The sequence below is a fragment of the Erinaceus europaeus genome, chromosome 21, assembly GCF_950295315.1.
Source record: "Erinaceus europaeus chromosome 21, mEriEur2.1, whole genome shotgun sequence".
NCBI lineage: Eukaryota > Metazoa > Chordata > Mammalia > Eulipotyphla > Erinaceidae > Erinaceus > Erinaceus europaeus.
Genome location: NC_080182.1, coordinates 22,663,210 through 22,677,865, shown reverse-complemented (window position 1 = coordinate 22,677,865; position 14,656 = coordinate 22,663,210). Strand labels below are relative to the sequence as shown.

At 40.8% G+C, this 14,656-nt stretch overlaps 1 protein-coding gene across 31 annotated transcripts in view; it reads left to right on the top strand.

Moving 5' to 3' along the window:
- Window positions 1-734: 734 nt before the first annotated feature.
- The window catches only part of CLASP2 (cytoplasmic linker associated protein 2), a 165,362-nt gene continuing 151,440 nt past the window's right edge, over window positions 735-14,656 (top strand). For 6 of the 31 annotated variants that reach the window (XM_060180511.1, XM_060180540.1, XM_060180508.1 and 3 more), the window contains exons 1-3: window positions 738-1,334; window positions 11,077-11,155; window positions 13,593-13,696. In XM_060180511.1, the coding sequence (XP_060036494.1) occupies window positions 1,140-1,334; window positions 11,077-11,155; window positions 13,593-13,696 (378 nt within the window). In that variant the 5' untranslated portion in view covers window positions 738-1,139. Of the gene's footprint in view, window positions 1,335-11,076; window positions 11,156-13,592; window positions 13,697-14,656 lie in introns of all 31 variants that reach the window. The other 25 variants (XM_060180539.1, XM_060180519.1, XM_060180514.1 and 22 more) reach the window with 7 other exon arrangements.

The window sequence follows — 14,656 nt, the reverse complement described above, 5'->3', positions numbered from 1 at the left end:
TAACTGAAATTTCAGCACTGCTGGAGGTGGGGAGGGGGGAAGTCTAGTAAGGGCAATTTCTTCTAGATTTAAACTTATCATGACAGTAATTCTAATCCTTGTTAATTACCCCCAAAGAAATGATAACGTGCTCACACATTGACTCGTGTACTAACAGTGATAAGTAGCTTTATTCGCAATTATATAAGACAGAAACACTAGTGTCTGTAAAAGGACCAATTGTGCTTTCATATAATGGCATGCTACTCAGAACTACAAAAGGACCAGACAGATAACCAACAGCATCTCTTAATCTAAAAGAAAAAAGTGTCCAGCTAGTTACGAGGTTTGTGATGCTCAAGAACTGTGAAAACTGTTATAGAAACTGGGTTAGAGTTGTCTGGGGCAGGCAGTGATTATTGTGACTGGGAAGTGGAAATATGCTGTTATCTTCTAAAACTGTCTAACTCGGAACTGCTTATTTAAAATCTGTGCACTTCACCCTAAATGAATTAAAACCTCAGTTTCAAAATACAGGGAGACCTATGCTGTGGTGGTGGCTTGAAGCAGGGGGGCTGTTTTGTTTTTAATTAGGAAGTGTACCCCATTTGATTAAAAACAAGAGTGGGGGGGTGGCGAAGGGACGAGTCCAAACACAAGAAATTTTGCCAAGCACTGATTTCAAACAGAAAACCTGGAGGCGTTCTGTATTTTGCAGGTGGCAGGTGGCAGGTGGCGGAGGGAACGGTAGGCATCCTCGCAGCTACTTTGGAGTCGGACCCCAACCCCAAGCCTCCCCACCCGACCCGGGCTCCCACAGCCGGTTTCCGCCGTAGCCCTAGTAGCCGCCGCGGCAAAACCCGAGTCCGGCCCCGCGGGCGGATGCTCGCCAGCGTCGCGCTGACGTCACGCGCGTGCTGACGTCACCGGCGGCCGCGGCCTGTAAAGCGGGCTGGGGCTCGGGGGGCGCCGAGTTTGATTAGTTTGGGTCCGCTAGGCGCCGGCCGCGGTTCCCGCCGTCTGCCGCTCCCCCCGCCTCCCGCGAGTCGCTCTTGGGCTGGATCGGGCGCGTCCGGCCCGTTCCCGAGGGAGCCCGCACTGGCGGCTGGGCGGCGCTCGGCGAAAGTCGGCCCCTCGCGGGCAGACGGGCGGCCGCGGCCATGGAGCCCCGCGGCATGGAGTACTTCAGCGCCCAGGTGCTGCAGAAGGACGTCAGGGTCCGTTTGCAGGTCGGACAGGAGCTGCTGCTCTACCTCGGCGCCCCTGGAGCCATCCCGGACCTGGAGAAGGACCTGGGCCGCCTGGGCAAGACGATCGACGCGCTCACCGGCTGGGTGGGTTCGAGCAACTACCGGGTAAGCGGCGGGGCCGGGCACGCCCTCCCCTGCCGGCCCTTTAATCCCGGGCGCGCGCGGACAGGCCGGCGCCGGGGAGACCCCGAGACACCCCGACACTCGGGGTCCCCGCCCGCGAGCCGGGCTTGCCGGCGACCCCCGGATTTCCATCCCGTCCAGAGCCAGTTCTCCGCAGCTGGAGACAAGTTCAGGGACAAATCAAGCGATTTCCCCCCACGCGATGCGGAATTACTTGGCGATTAGGGACGCAGTGTTTAATCATCCGTTTAAGAGATCGGCCGTCAGACTTTTTCTTTTCTTTTCTTTCTCTTTCTTTCTTTTTTTTTTTTTTTGTTTAACATTTGTGCGGATCCATTTAAACACTTCCCAGACCAAGACAGAAAGCATCGGGATACAAACTTTCACTTGGGAGGAAAAAAAAAGTCAAGTTGATCCCTCATGATCTGTGATTTTTATTCTCATTTCCCACTCCATCCATCCATCCATCCATCCTTTCTTCCTTCCTGTCTTCCTATCATCTTTGTGTGGAGGTTTTGTACCCCTCCCTGCTAAAGAATCTTTTAGCGCTTCATCCAGTGCCTGATTCAGTTCACCGGTCCAGCTGGTGGAGACAAGACACTGACACCAGAGCAGTATGTTTGTGCTTGCATTTGTCAGCAGAATCAGACAAACGATTCTTGTTATTTTGACTTTTGCCGCAGCTGAGGAATGGCTGGGATTTGAAAGGGTGCCCTCGCAGGTGGTTTAGGTGCTGAAAAGTACTGAATAGATGAGGTCCGTGAGGGATGAGAGTGCTTCTGAAGAGCGGGCGATAGGTAGGCTTATAATGTAGCCACGTTGGGAGATCAAGTAAATATTCTGTACTTAGCGTGCACTGTAGTTTTAGCAGTTACTTTTCTTCCTGGTCTTCTGGTGGCAGTATTGCTTTAAGTTGCTCCTCTGGCGTGATTCTTTCTGTTGATGAAAACAGTAACCCAGTGAACAGACTGTATTTGAAACCTCTATCCTTATGATAAGAAAGGCAAACTATACAATTACTTTGTGTTATTTAATGGTGATACTTGAAAATGATTCTTGGAAGAGTAAGGTTTTACTAGGATAATACTACAGCTAAAAGGCAGCTTGATGCTCCGTGTCGTGCTGTTTCACTATTTGGGAAAAGCCACTTTTTCATAACGGCATAAATGTGTTTGGCAGATTATTATTCATGTTTCTTCGAAAAAAAAAAGCTAAATTCACTTTATCCATACAAAAATGAAAGATTCTACTGGCTGTAGTGAGAAGTGTGTCCTTTGGTAATACTTTCTCACCTTCTTTCTCTGCTGACTAATGTCCATTGTCTATGCAGTTTAGAACTCTCCATCTCTTGAAGCACACCCAACTTATGTGATACCACAGTATCTGTTTTTCTCTCTCTCTCTCTCTCTCTCTCTTTTTTTTTTTTTTTACCTCCAGGGTTATTGCTGGGGCTGGGGCCTGCACTATGAATTCACTGCTCCTGGAGGCCATTTTCCCCATTTTGTTGCCCTTGTTGCCCTTGTGTTATTTTTATTGTTGCCATTGCTGCTATTGTTGCTGGATAGGACAGAGAGAAATGGAGAGAGGAGGGGAAGACAGAGAGGAGGAGAGAAAGATAGACACCTGCAGACCTGCTTCCCTGCCTGTGAAGCGACTCCCCTGCAGCTGGGGTGCCGGGGGCTGGAACCGGGATCCTTAAACCGGTCCTTGCACTTCACATCATGTGTGCTTAACCCTCTGCGCTACCGCCCGACCCCCTCAAATTTTCTTTTGTCTGTCAGCACTACCTTCCCTTTACTTAGTATGCATCGTCCCTCTCTCTCGATTTAGTGCTTCATGCATGTGGTATTTAATCACTCTCAACCTAAATTTTTTCCTTCAGAGAGGTAGAGACACTGCAGTGCCAGAGCATCCCCTTTTGCCTTGGTGATCCCATGTAGTTTCAGGGCTTGAATCTCTGCTGTGTGTGATGTGTGCATGGCAAGGCATGTGCCCTATCCATTGAGCTATCTCTTAACCCTGATCAGTAAATTTTAGAATCCTTATCTCTGTTATTACACATTCTCTCCATTCTCTTCACAAGCACTGTAACCTGAGATTTCAGAGCTCAGAAGAGAATTGCCACAGGCTCTCACGCCTTATCTACACACATCTCTGTAGCGGTGCTGATATGCTTTACCTTTTTCTTTGTCACAGTACAGTCTTTCTTATATCACTTCCTCCACCTGCATATTAGATCCAATATGCGGTTACATCAGATACAATTCAGGTCTTTTATTTGCATTGTCTTGTTTTAATTTTTAAGATCCCCATAGAGAAGCAGTTCTAGTCTTTTCCTCATTTTGTAGTGAAGTGGATTCAAGAATCTTGCTTAGGTCATAGCCCTGATGACTTGGTAGAAGTACTTGCATCGAAGGTGAGGATTTTCCTACCTTTATATCCTCTTCTTTGCTTTCCTAAACTTGTCCAGTTGTTTGTCGTTTGCCAGCTCTGTTTTCTCTTTTAAACTTCTCTTGTAAGCTGACTTTAAAAAAGGAGAAACAGACAAAGAGCATTTTTAGTATAACTGTATAGTCTGAGGTAAATAATGTGCAAGAACTTCAAGTATTTCTTCAGAATCCAAAATTACATCTAATTTGCAGTTTGAACCGTGACTTACTAATGTCAGTGCCACCTTGATTGCAATAAACTTACATAGAGAACTATACTGTTTTTTAGTTCACTTAAAAAAAAAAAAAAGAAAAAAGGTGAAGTTTATTTGTATACATCTCTATATTTTCTTATTCCTCTTATCTGCATTACAGATAGTGACTGTGGTATATCAGAACTGCTCTTACTTTCTAATATACTGAGCTTTTTTTTTTAAATTTTTTTTATATTTATTTAATTTATTTTTTCCCTTTTGTTGTCCTTGTTGTTTTATTGTTGGAGTTATTATTGTTGTTGTCGTTGTTGGATAGGACAGAGAGAAATGGAGAGAGGGAGGGGAAGACAGAGAGGAGGAGAGAAAGACAGACACCTGCAGACCTGCTTCACCGCCTGTGAAGCGACTCCCCTGCAGGTGGGGAGCCGGGGTTCGACCGGGATCCTTATGCCGGTCCTTGTGCTTTGCGCCACCTGCGCTTAGCCCGCTGCGCTACAGCCCGACTCCCTATACTGAGCTTATTTGCGAAGAAAAAAAACAGCCTTTTTTTTCCTGTGAACCTAGAGTGTTTCCCACTGAATAGAAAAAGCATTACTACGTGTTATGAACAGTGTATCTGCCACCACCACCCTCATTTATTCTGTATGGTAGAAAAAATATCCTTGATTGTGAATTTAGTCTAGGTCTTTTCTAGGTTATAAGAATTTTTGTCAGGTTTTCTGTCATTTACACACAGTTCTTATTTGTGATTCTTGAGTCGGAAGTAGTCATTACTATGTCAAGCAGCTACTTTGCTCTGTTGTTGGTAGACAACATTTCTGATATGAACTATCTGGAAGGTTAAATATTATACTGAGTTGAAACTGTAGCCAAGATTAGAATTTACATGGGAGTTTATCTATATCAGACCACTCAAATATACTCTACCTCTTAGGATTCAGAGTGAAGAGAAAGAGAAAGGATGGGATAATAATATTAGAGCTTCTCAGACTTCGCAGAGTTAATAACATCATGCAGTTTACATTTTTTTGTTTGTTTGTTTTATGCTTTGAAGACATCCTAAAACTTAAACTTGGTTTTAACCCTAAATCTTTTTTTTTTTTCTGGTTACTGTTGCTGGTACTTCATCCCTTTGTATTGACTTTCTCTAGGTTTGGCTTTTTTCATACAGAAAGAGACAGTGGCAGGTTTACACCTGGGCCCCATTGCTTGAAAAAGGGAGAGAGAGAGAGAGAGAGAGACAGAGGGAGAGACAAAATCACCGAAGCACTGAACTTTCCATCTGTGCATTGGGCACTAGGTTCTAACCTGGTTGACACATGTGGCAAAGCAGGTACCCTCTCAAGTGCGCTATCTGCCACTCTTATTATTACTAGTAAAGATTTATTTACTTATGGAAGAAGACATAGGAGCCACCAGAGCATCACTCTGGTACATGTGATGCAGGAGATTGAACTTGGAACCTAATGCTTAGGAGGTCAGTGTTTTATTTACTGTGCCACCTTTTGGACCTAAATGTACTTTAAAAAATTAAATATTTATTTATTCCCTTTGGTTGCCCTTGTTATTATTGTTGTTGTTGATGTCGTTGTTGTTGGATAGGACAGAGAGAAATCCAGAGAGGAGGGGAAGACAAAGTGTGGGAGAGAAAGACAGACACCTGCAGACCTGCCTCACTGCTTGTGAAGCGACTTCCCTGCAGGTGGGGAACCGGCGCTCAAACCAGAATCCTTAAGCTGGTCCTTGCGCTTTGTGCCACCTGCGCTTAACCCGCTGCGCTATTGCCTGACTCCTCTAAATGTACTTTTTAAGAGTTTGTTTTCCGGGCTGGGTGATGGTGCACCTGGTTGAGCACACATGTTACAATGCATAAGGACCCAGGTTCGCGCCCTCAGACCCCACCCCAAGGGGAAAGCTTTGCAAGTGGTAAAGCTGCAAATATCTCTGTCTCTCTTTCTCTCTCTCTATCTCCCCCTACCCTCTCGATTTCTGGCTGTCTTTATCCAATACATAAATAAATAAAGATAATTAAAAAAATTTTTTAAGTGTGTTATGTACCTGTTGAAAAGTGTTAGTTTGGCACTGGGCACTGGCACACGTTCAGTTGAGTATACAGTATGTCCACAAGGACCTGGGTTCAGGCCCCCAGTTCCACTCCCAGGGGGAAGGTTTCATAAGCAGTGCTGCAGTTTTCTGTCTGTATGTATCCACTTGCTTCCCTCCCTACCCATCTCTAGTCCATATACAATATTTTTTACGTTTTAAATGTTTTATTTTTTATTTTTATATTTAAATATTTTATGTATTCTGTATTCTTTGTTTTAGGTTTTGTCTTAAAATTTTTTTTTTATTATTTTTATTTACTGGATAGAGACAGCCAGAAATCAAGAGGGGAGAGGGTAACAGAGAGGGAGAGAGACAGACACCTGCAGCCCTGCTTTACTACTTGTAAAGCTTTACTCCTGCAGGTGAGGACTGGGGGCTTGAACTGGGTCCTTGTGCATTGTAACATGCATGTTCATCCATCACCACCTGCCCCCCCACCCCCCCCTTTTTTTTTTACCCGAGCACTGCTCAGCTCTGGGTTATAGTGTCAAGGGGGATTGAATCAGGGACTTTGTAGCTTTATGCGTGAGAGTCTCTTTACATAACCTTTATGCTGTCTACCTTCTGCCACTGTTTTAGCTTTTTTTTCCACTGAGAACATTATTTTTCATTTTATATTTTAAACGATTGAATAGAAACATTTGCATTCTTAAGGTAGTAGTAGTGAGAAGGGAATTATGAAATTGCTTCAGTTTTCTTTCTTTCTTTTTTTTTTTTTTAAGATTTTATTTATTTATGAGAAAGATAGGAGAGAGAAAGAACCAGACATCACTCTGGCACATGTGCTTGCCGGGGATCGAACTCCAGACCTCATGCTTGAGAGTCCAAAGCTTTACCACTGCTCCACCTCCTGGACCACATTTTCTTCTTTATGAGGGTTTTGATATTCTACCAAAAGGACCTTTAGCTAAGATATAGACCAAGTTGAAGTATGTTCAAATGAAAGTTCATGAAAAGCTACTTGTAACTCTGTAGTCTGGATAAATCTTCATATTTGCTGTATTAAATTCACTCACTTTTTTTTTTAACTGGTGATTTAATAATGATTTGCAAGGTTATAAGCTATCAGGGGTACAGGTCCACACAAAGCCAACCCTAAAGTCTTGTCCTCCCACTCCCCCCAACAACAACTACCATAGTTTTCCAAAATATAATTCAGTCAGTTATATTATTTTTTTAAAAGATTTTATTTATATATTAATGAGAAAGTAGGAGAGAAAGAACCAGACATCACTCTGGCACATGTGCTGCTGGGGATTGAACTCAGGACCTCATGCTTGAGAGTCCAATGCTTTATCCACTGTGCTACCTCCTGGCCACACCTCAGTTATATTCTTTAAGAATATGTTGACTATTATTGTGTCTTTATTTACTATCTCGTGAATTTCAGATGCAGCTTATCTTTTGCGACAGAATATGGGACTTTATTAGAATTACAGTTGAGTATCATCTTTTAGAAAGATGTGATACATTTATAATATTGACATCTTTGGTGAAAATTATTTAAATCTTCTTTAATGAAAAGTCCTTAAAAATGGAATTACTCTGTGACCCCACAATACCACTCAGGCATTTATCCAAAAGACATGCAGTCACTAATTTGAAGAGCATATGCACTGGTATGTTTATTTTTTTATAAGTGATTTAATATTAATTTACAAAATTACATGTCAGCAGGGGTATAATTCCACACCGTTCCCACCACCAGAGTTCTGAATCCCAAGTCCCTCCATGCAAATCACTGTGGGTCTCCCAAAGTTGCAGACATGGGTTAGCTGTCACCTCTACATTTACATAATTGCCCCCTTTTTCTTCCAGGTCCAGTCCTCTCTTCCACTCCAAGCCACACATAACCCTATTACTACATCCAAATAGTGGTCCCCTTTTCACTCTCTCTCTCTGGGACCTGATGGAGCTGAAGTTCAGGGCTCTCTTAGCCTCTTCCTCCTATCACTTCACCATTGGGAGTATGGATCAAAGTTGTTTTTGGGGTGCAGAAGATAGGAGTTCTGGCTTCTGTAATTGCTTTTCCACTGGATTTGGCTATAGGCAGGGCGATCCATATCCCCTGCCTGTTTCTGTCTTTCCCTAGTGAGGTAGGGCTCTGGAGAGGTGAGGTTCCAGGACACATTGGTGAGGTTGTCTGTCCAGAGAAGTCAGGGTGAAATCATGGTCGCGTCTGCAAGTTGGTGTCTGGAAGGGACACAGTCTTTTGGTGGTGGGAATGGTGTTTATGTACAAAAAAAAAGGAAAAAATTTTTTTCTATGTTCCTATTTCTGAATTTTATATTACATTTTAGCAGCTTTGTTGATATGATTCACACATACGAGCCATTCATTTGAAGTGTACAGTTCATTGATTTTTAATATATTTGCAGATCTGCACAACCGTCATCACAATCAATTTTGGAGTATTTTCATCATTCGAAAAAAGAACCCTAAGCCCCGTGGCTATTCTCTCCCTGTTTTTCTATCTTAAGTAACCGTGCATCTACTTTGTATATTTGCTTATTATGGATTTTTTAAAAAGTAAACCAAATCGTATAGCATGCAGCCATTTGTGAGTGACTTCTTTCAGTAATTCTTTCCAAGGTTCATCGTTGTGATAACATGTCTCCATTGTTCCTGTTTATGCCCAAGTAATATCCTATTAAATGCAAAGACCACATTTTGTTTATCCGTTTGTCACTGGATAGACGTAAGGGACTTTTCTGCATTTTGGTTCTTGTGAATGATGCTGTAATGAACCTTGGCAAATGAGTATCTGTGCCCTGCTTAAATTCCTTTGAGCATATACATAGAAGTGGAATTGGTGGGTCTGGAGGGTGTGTTTTGCTATTCCTATACTTCATATCATCTTTTTCTCCATGCTTCCTTTCTCCTTCTTCACTGGTAGACTGAAGTCAATTCTTAGTCTTTGCTCACTGAGTGTCTGTGCCTTTGGTGCATGAGAGAGGTGGAGATAGAAACAGAAAATTTGTCTCTCCCTCAGTACTGGCAAACTTGTTTCTTCCTAGTAGGAAAAGAGATGAAACAGGTTTGTGCCTTTACTCCTGAGGCAGCCAGCCATCCCTTCCTCTGAAACATGTACCACCAAGAGAGATTTTCTGCAGTTTTCTCCCTGCCCTCAGTCTTAATTCTGTGTGTCTGGTGGAGATTTGTAAGGAGTCTGCAAGTGGGCATTAACTCTGATTGTTTCTGTGACTGCTAAGAGTTCTGTATTATGTGATCTATTGACAGTGAATTCAGAACAAATGAATTCTTATCCACGAGTATTTCTGTTTTATTTTGCACATGATCTCCTGCTTTTGTCTCAGCTGTCCTTGGGGTCTTTTGCCTTCCCCAAAATTTCAGTCTAGTTGATTATTCTGCAGCTTCATTTTTTTTTTTTATAGACTTAAGAATAGATATGGTTATATAGGTTATTGGAGTTTTGCTTGCTAGAATTAGAGTTCTTCCTTTTTTTTTTTTCTTTTTAAATCGTAGATAGAAGCTGAGCTTATGTGATTGAAGGTATTTTTTAAAATTTTTAACTCTTTTGTTTAGGAAACATTTCAACATTATAGAAGAGTTAGAGGTTGTGGCGTCAAAGGAACCCTCCTGCACTGCTGGTGGGAATGTCAATTGGTCCAGCCTCTGTGGAGAACCCTCTGGAGAACTCTCAGAAGGCTAGAAATGGACCTACCCTATGATCCTGCAATTCCTCTCCTGGGGATCTATCCTAAGGAACCCAACACATCCATCCAAAAAGATCTGTGTATGCTTATGTTCTTAGCAGCACAATTTGTAATAGCCAAAACCTGGAAGCAACCCAGGTGTCCAACAACAGATGAGTGGCTGAGCAAGTTGTGGATATACACAGTGGAACACTACTCAGCTATTAAAAATGGTGACTTGACTGTTTTCAGCCCATCTTGGATAGAGCTTTAAGAAATCATGTTAAGTGAAATAAGTCAGAAACAGAAGGTTGAATATGGGATGATCTCACTCTCAGGCAGAAGTTGAAAAACAAGATCAGAAGAGAAAACACAAGTAGAACCTGAAGTGGAGTTGGTGTATTGCACCAAAGTAAAAGACTCTGGGGTGGGTGGGTGGGTGGGGAGAGTACAGGTCCAAAAAGGATGACAGGACCTAGTGGGGGTTGTATTATTTAGATATGTTATGCATGTACAAACTATTGTATTTACTGTCAAATGTAAAACAATCTCCCAATAAAGAAATTAAAAAAAAAAAAAAAGACTGATTAAGAATAGTCATTTGACTTCTGTGGACTCCTTAGCAGTTGTTTTTCCTTCATATTTACACACTGTTTTTATTATTATTACTGAAATGTTTGAGATCAGGGTGCCTTAAGTTCATGACCATTATCCTCCTAATATTTCAGTTTCCTTGTTAAAACAAACACTAGGAAATGTATTATATTTATATTAGTAGTACTAATATTGAAGTAGGAGGTGGCAAACCTTGCAGAGAACATTACAGTGCTCAACGACCAAGGTTCGAGCCCTCCTACCCCCCAGCTGTAGTGAGGGAAGCTTCCCAAGCAGTGAAGCAGGTCTGCAGGGGTCTCTCTGTCTCTCTCCCTTTTTTCCTTTCTTTCTTTCTTTTTTTTTTTTAATTTTTAAAGCTTTATTTATTTATTGGATTGAGACAGCCAGAAATTGAGAGAGAAGGGGGCAATGGAGAAGGTGAGAGGCAGAGAGACACCTGCAGCTCTGCTTCACCACTTGCAAAGCTTTCCTCATGCAGGTGGGGACCAGTGGCTCGAATGTGGGTCTTTGCGCATTGTAACGTGTGTGCTCAACCAGGTGTACCACCACCTGGTCTGTCTCTTTCCCTTTCTATCTCCTCTTCCCCTCTTAATTTCTCTGTCCTGTCAAGTAAATAAATATATTTTTAAAAAAGAAGTATGCCTCAGTAATTTGTATACACTAGCTTCTTAAAAATTTTTATTTATTTATTTATTTTTTTTAGGTATCATTAATGGGATTGGAAATTCTAAGTGCTTTTGTGGACAGATTAGCAACACAATTTAAATCCTATGTAGCAATGGGTAAGTTATTTAAAAATCATTGTAGTATTTGACCTACTGACTTTTCCCTCATTATTTAAGAGTTAATCCTTTGTGTAAATGCAAAATGTATTTTTGTGTAGCCTTGGAACTTTATGCAAATAATGCATGTACTCGCTGTTTCCTTGGTATTTTGAGGTGCAGCACTAGATTAAGGGCCTCAGGGTTAGTTTATCCAAATTATTGGTACTTTAGGAGCCTTTCTGTAGAAAGGAGGACTTTAACTGAATTATATGCTGATTAAAATATATATAATGTCACCCTAGATATAAATGACGATGTGAATGATACTGTCTTCTTTTGGCACACTTAAATTCTTAACTACTGGGGGCCCGGAGGTAGTGCAGCGGGTTAAACACAAAGACTGGCTGAAGGATCCTGGTTCAAGCTCCGGGCTTCCCACCTACAGGTGGGTGGCTTCACAAGCGGTGAAGCAGGTCTGCAGGTGTTTATCTTTCTCTCCCCCACTTTGTCTTCCCCTCCCCCACTTTGTCTTCCCCTCCTCTCGAGATTTCTCTCTGTCCTTTCCAACAACAATGACAGCAACAACAATAACAACAACAATAAAGGGCAACAAAAGGGAAAAAATAAGCTTCAGGAGTAGTGGATTCATAATGCAGGTACTGAGCCCCAGTGATAACCCTGGAAGCAAAAGAAAAAAAAAATCTTAACTACTATTACAGTTTTGTTATTTAATCTTTTTACTTTAAGAATTAAGAAATATTTTAGGAAAGTTGATATTGATGTTTGGTTTTTAACAGAGGATGGATTCTATTCTACTAATATGATTCTTATTTTTGTTATTGCTCAAGCTTCAGCACTCTGGGTTGACTTTTTCTGATGGACAGAAAGAGACAGTCAGATAATCTGAAAGACAAAACAGCAGCGAAGCTTCTCCCAGGGTGGTGGTGGTGCAGGACAAATCCACTGCTCCTGGTAATCCTTTTCGTCTCTTCTCTTCTATTGTCCTTCCCTTTCTCTTCATTTTTTTCCTCCTCCTCTTCTTTGATAGGACCGAAAGAAATTGAGAGAGCAAGTGGAGTTAGAGTGGGAGAAAGAGAGAGACCTGCAGCACTGCTTCACCTCAAGTGAAGGGCCTCGTGAACCCGGATCCTTGCTCATAGTAACACGTTGCCCTATTGGGTGTGCCAGCACCCAGGCCCAAGAATTTCTTTTTTCTGTATATGTTTTTACTCACTATTATATCAGTTCTGACTGTTACACTGTAGATCATGTTACATTTTAGAATATATTTGCATCCAATTACATAGACATTTAATCATGTTTGTTTATAAGCAAATTGGAAAATCCCCTTTGTTCTCTTTTGGTCTAATTCCTTGTCCCATTACTTATACTAGGCTTCTGCCTCAATTGCCTTAAAGAAAGGGAGGCTGTAACTCTTAGGCAAAAGTAGCACACAGAAGTCAGATTCTTTGCTTTCGAACCTCCTGGATTATGATAGCAATGATGGGGATTGTAGATATGATACATTAGAAAATCCATACTCTGGGGCCTGTAAACAGCTCACTTGCATAGTGTGCATTGCATGTGTGACCCAGGTTTGAGCTCCAGCCTCACTGAATTGAAGGAAGCTTTGATGCTGTGCTTCCTGCCCCCCCCCCCACACACACACACAAGAAAAGGAAACTTTACTCTGTACCTTTTATTCTCTGACTTACTGATATTCTTTATCTTTCAATTTCTAGTAATCCTCTGATGTGAGTACTACTACAAATATTTGGATTAAAGAGATAAAGACCAGAATAGATTAAATAATGTCATGCACCTGGCAACATTACACTCGGTGGTGGTAATTTAAGATATTATAGAAAGATAATTATGCCTATAAAATATTTTTGTTCTGTAAACTGACTTTAGAACATATATCCTGTTGAATTCTAGTCCCCACTTCCACCCACACCCCCACTGGGTGCGATTTCTTTGTAGTGCTTTACTGATTTATAGCTACAAAAACCTTTTTAATGAGAACTCTCCAAGAATGAATTCCAATAATTATTAAAAAAAATAACACTTTCCTATACCCAGATTAAGAAAGTAGAACCTGACTCATTATTTGGTTATTTCTTCTTTTTATTTGTTGATGACACCTTCCCTCTACCAGAGGTAAACCCTCTCATGTCTTCAGGATAATCATTCCCTTGCTAGTCTGTAGAGTCTGACCATCTGTACATAATTTTAAGTGAGATGACATTTAATTTTACCTCCTTTTAAAATGTGTTATAATTGGAAATCATGCTCTGTTCTTTAGAAACTTGACCCTCAGTTATTATTTTTTTATTGGACTTATAGCAATCTTTTACTTTATACCTTCATTTATGGGACCAACTGCTATTTATAATATTATAAGACAATTTATGGTGATAAGTTGTAAGTATCTATTCTTTCCCTCTTTCTCTAGTTATTTTAGCTTTAATAGACAGAATGGGAGACGCCAAAGACAAGGTCCGAGATGAAGCTCAGACCCTAATATTGAAGTTAATGGATCAAGTAGCACCACCTATGGTATGCATATATTTAAAAATGAAAGCCAAAACTTACAAACGTTTATTGTTAATGCTTTAAGTAAGTTGGAATTTAAGATAAAAAGTCAATATTTAATTTTATTTATTTTATTTCTTTATTGGAGGATTAATGTTTTACAGTCAACAGTAAATTCAATAGTTTGTATCTGCATAACATATCCTCGGTTTTCCACAAAATAATACAACCCTTACTGGTTCCTCTGCCATCTTGTTCCAGGACCTGAACTCTCCCCCCCCCCCCGGAGTATTTTATTTTGGTGCAATATAATTTTATTTTAATTTAATTTTTTTATTTATTGGGAGGACTAATGGTTTATAGTCAACAGTAAAATACAGTAGTTTGTACATGTATAACATTTCTCAGTTTTCCACATAACAATTCAACTCCCTCTAGGTCCTCCTCTGCCATCATGTTCCAAGACCTGATGGTGCACTACATCATTTTAATTTAATTTAATTTAATTTAATTTTTTTTTTTACCAGAATACTGCTTAGTTCTGGCTTATTATGGTCCTGAGGATTAAACTTGTGGCCTTTGGTGCCTCAGGTGTGAAAGTCTTTTTGCACAACCACTATGCTATCTCCCTAGCCCTCAATATTTTTAAATTTTTTCCAGTGCCTTTAAAAACAAAAAGCCTAATGTAGAGATTAAATAATTTGACAGTCAAGCTCCTGGTCCCCACCTGCAGGGGGAAAACTTCAGAAATGGTGAAGCAGGGCTGCAGGTGTTTCTCTCTCTCTCTCTGCCTCCCCCTCCACTCTCAATTTCTCTCTGTCTCTATCCAATAATAAATAAATAAGAATATTTAAAAAATAATAATTTGACAATATGTTATACTGTTATATTTTATTTTTATTTTGTTATATTTTAAGTTTTAGTGTATTAGATTTTTTTGATTACCTGCAAATTATATACAGTGGTCATTGGAAAAACTTATTT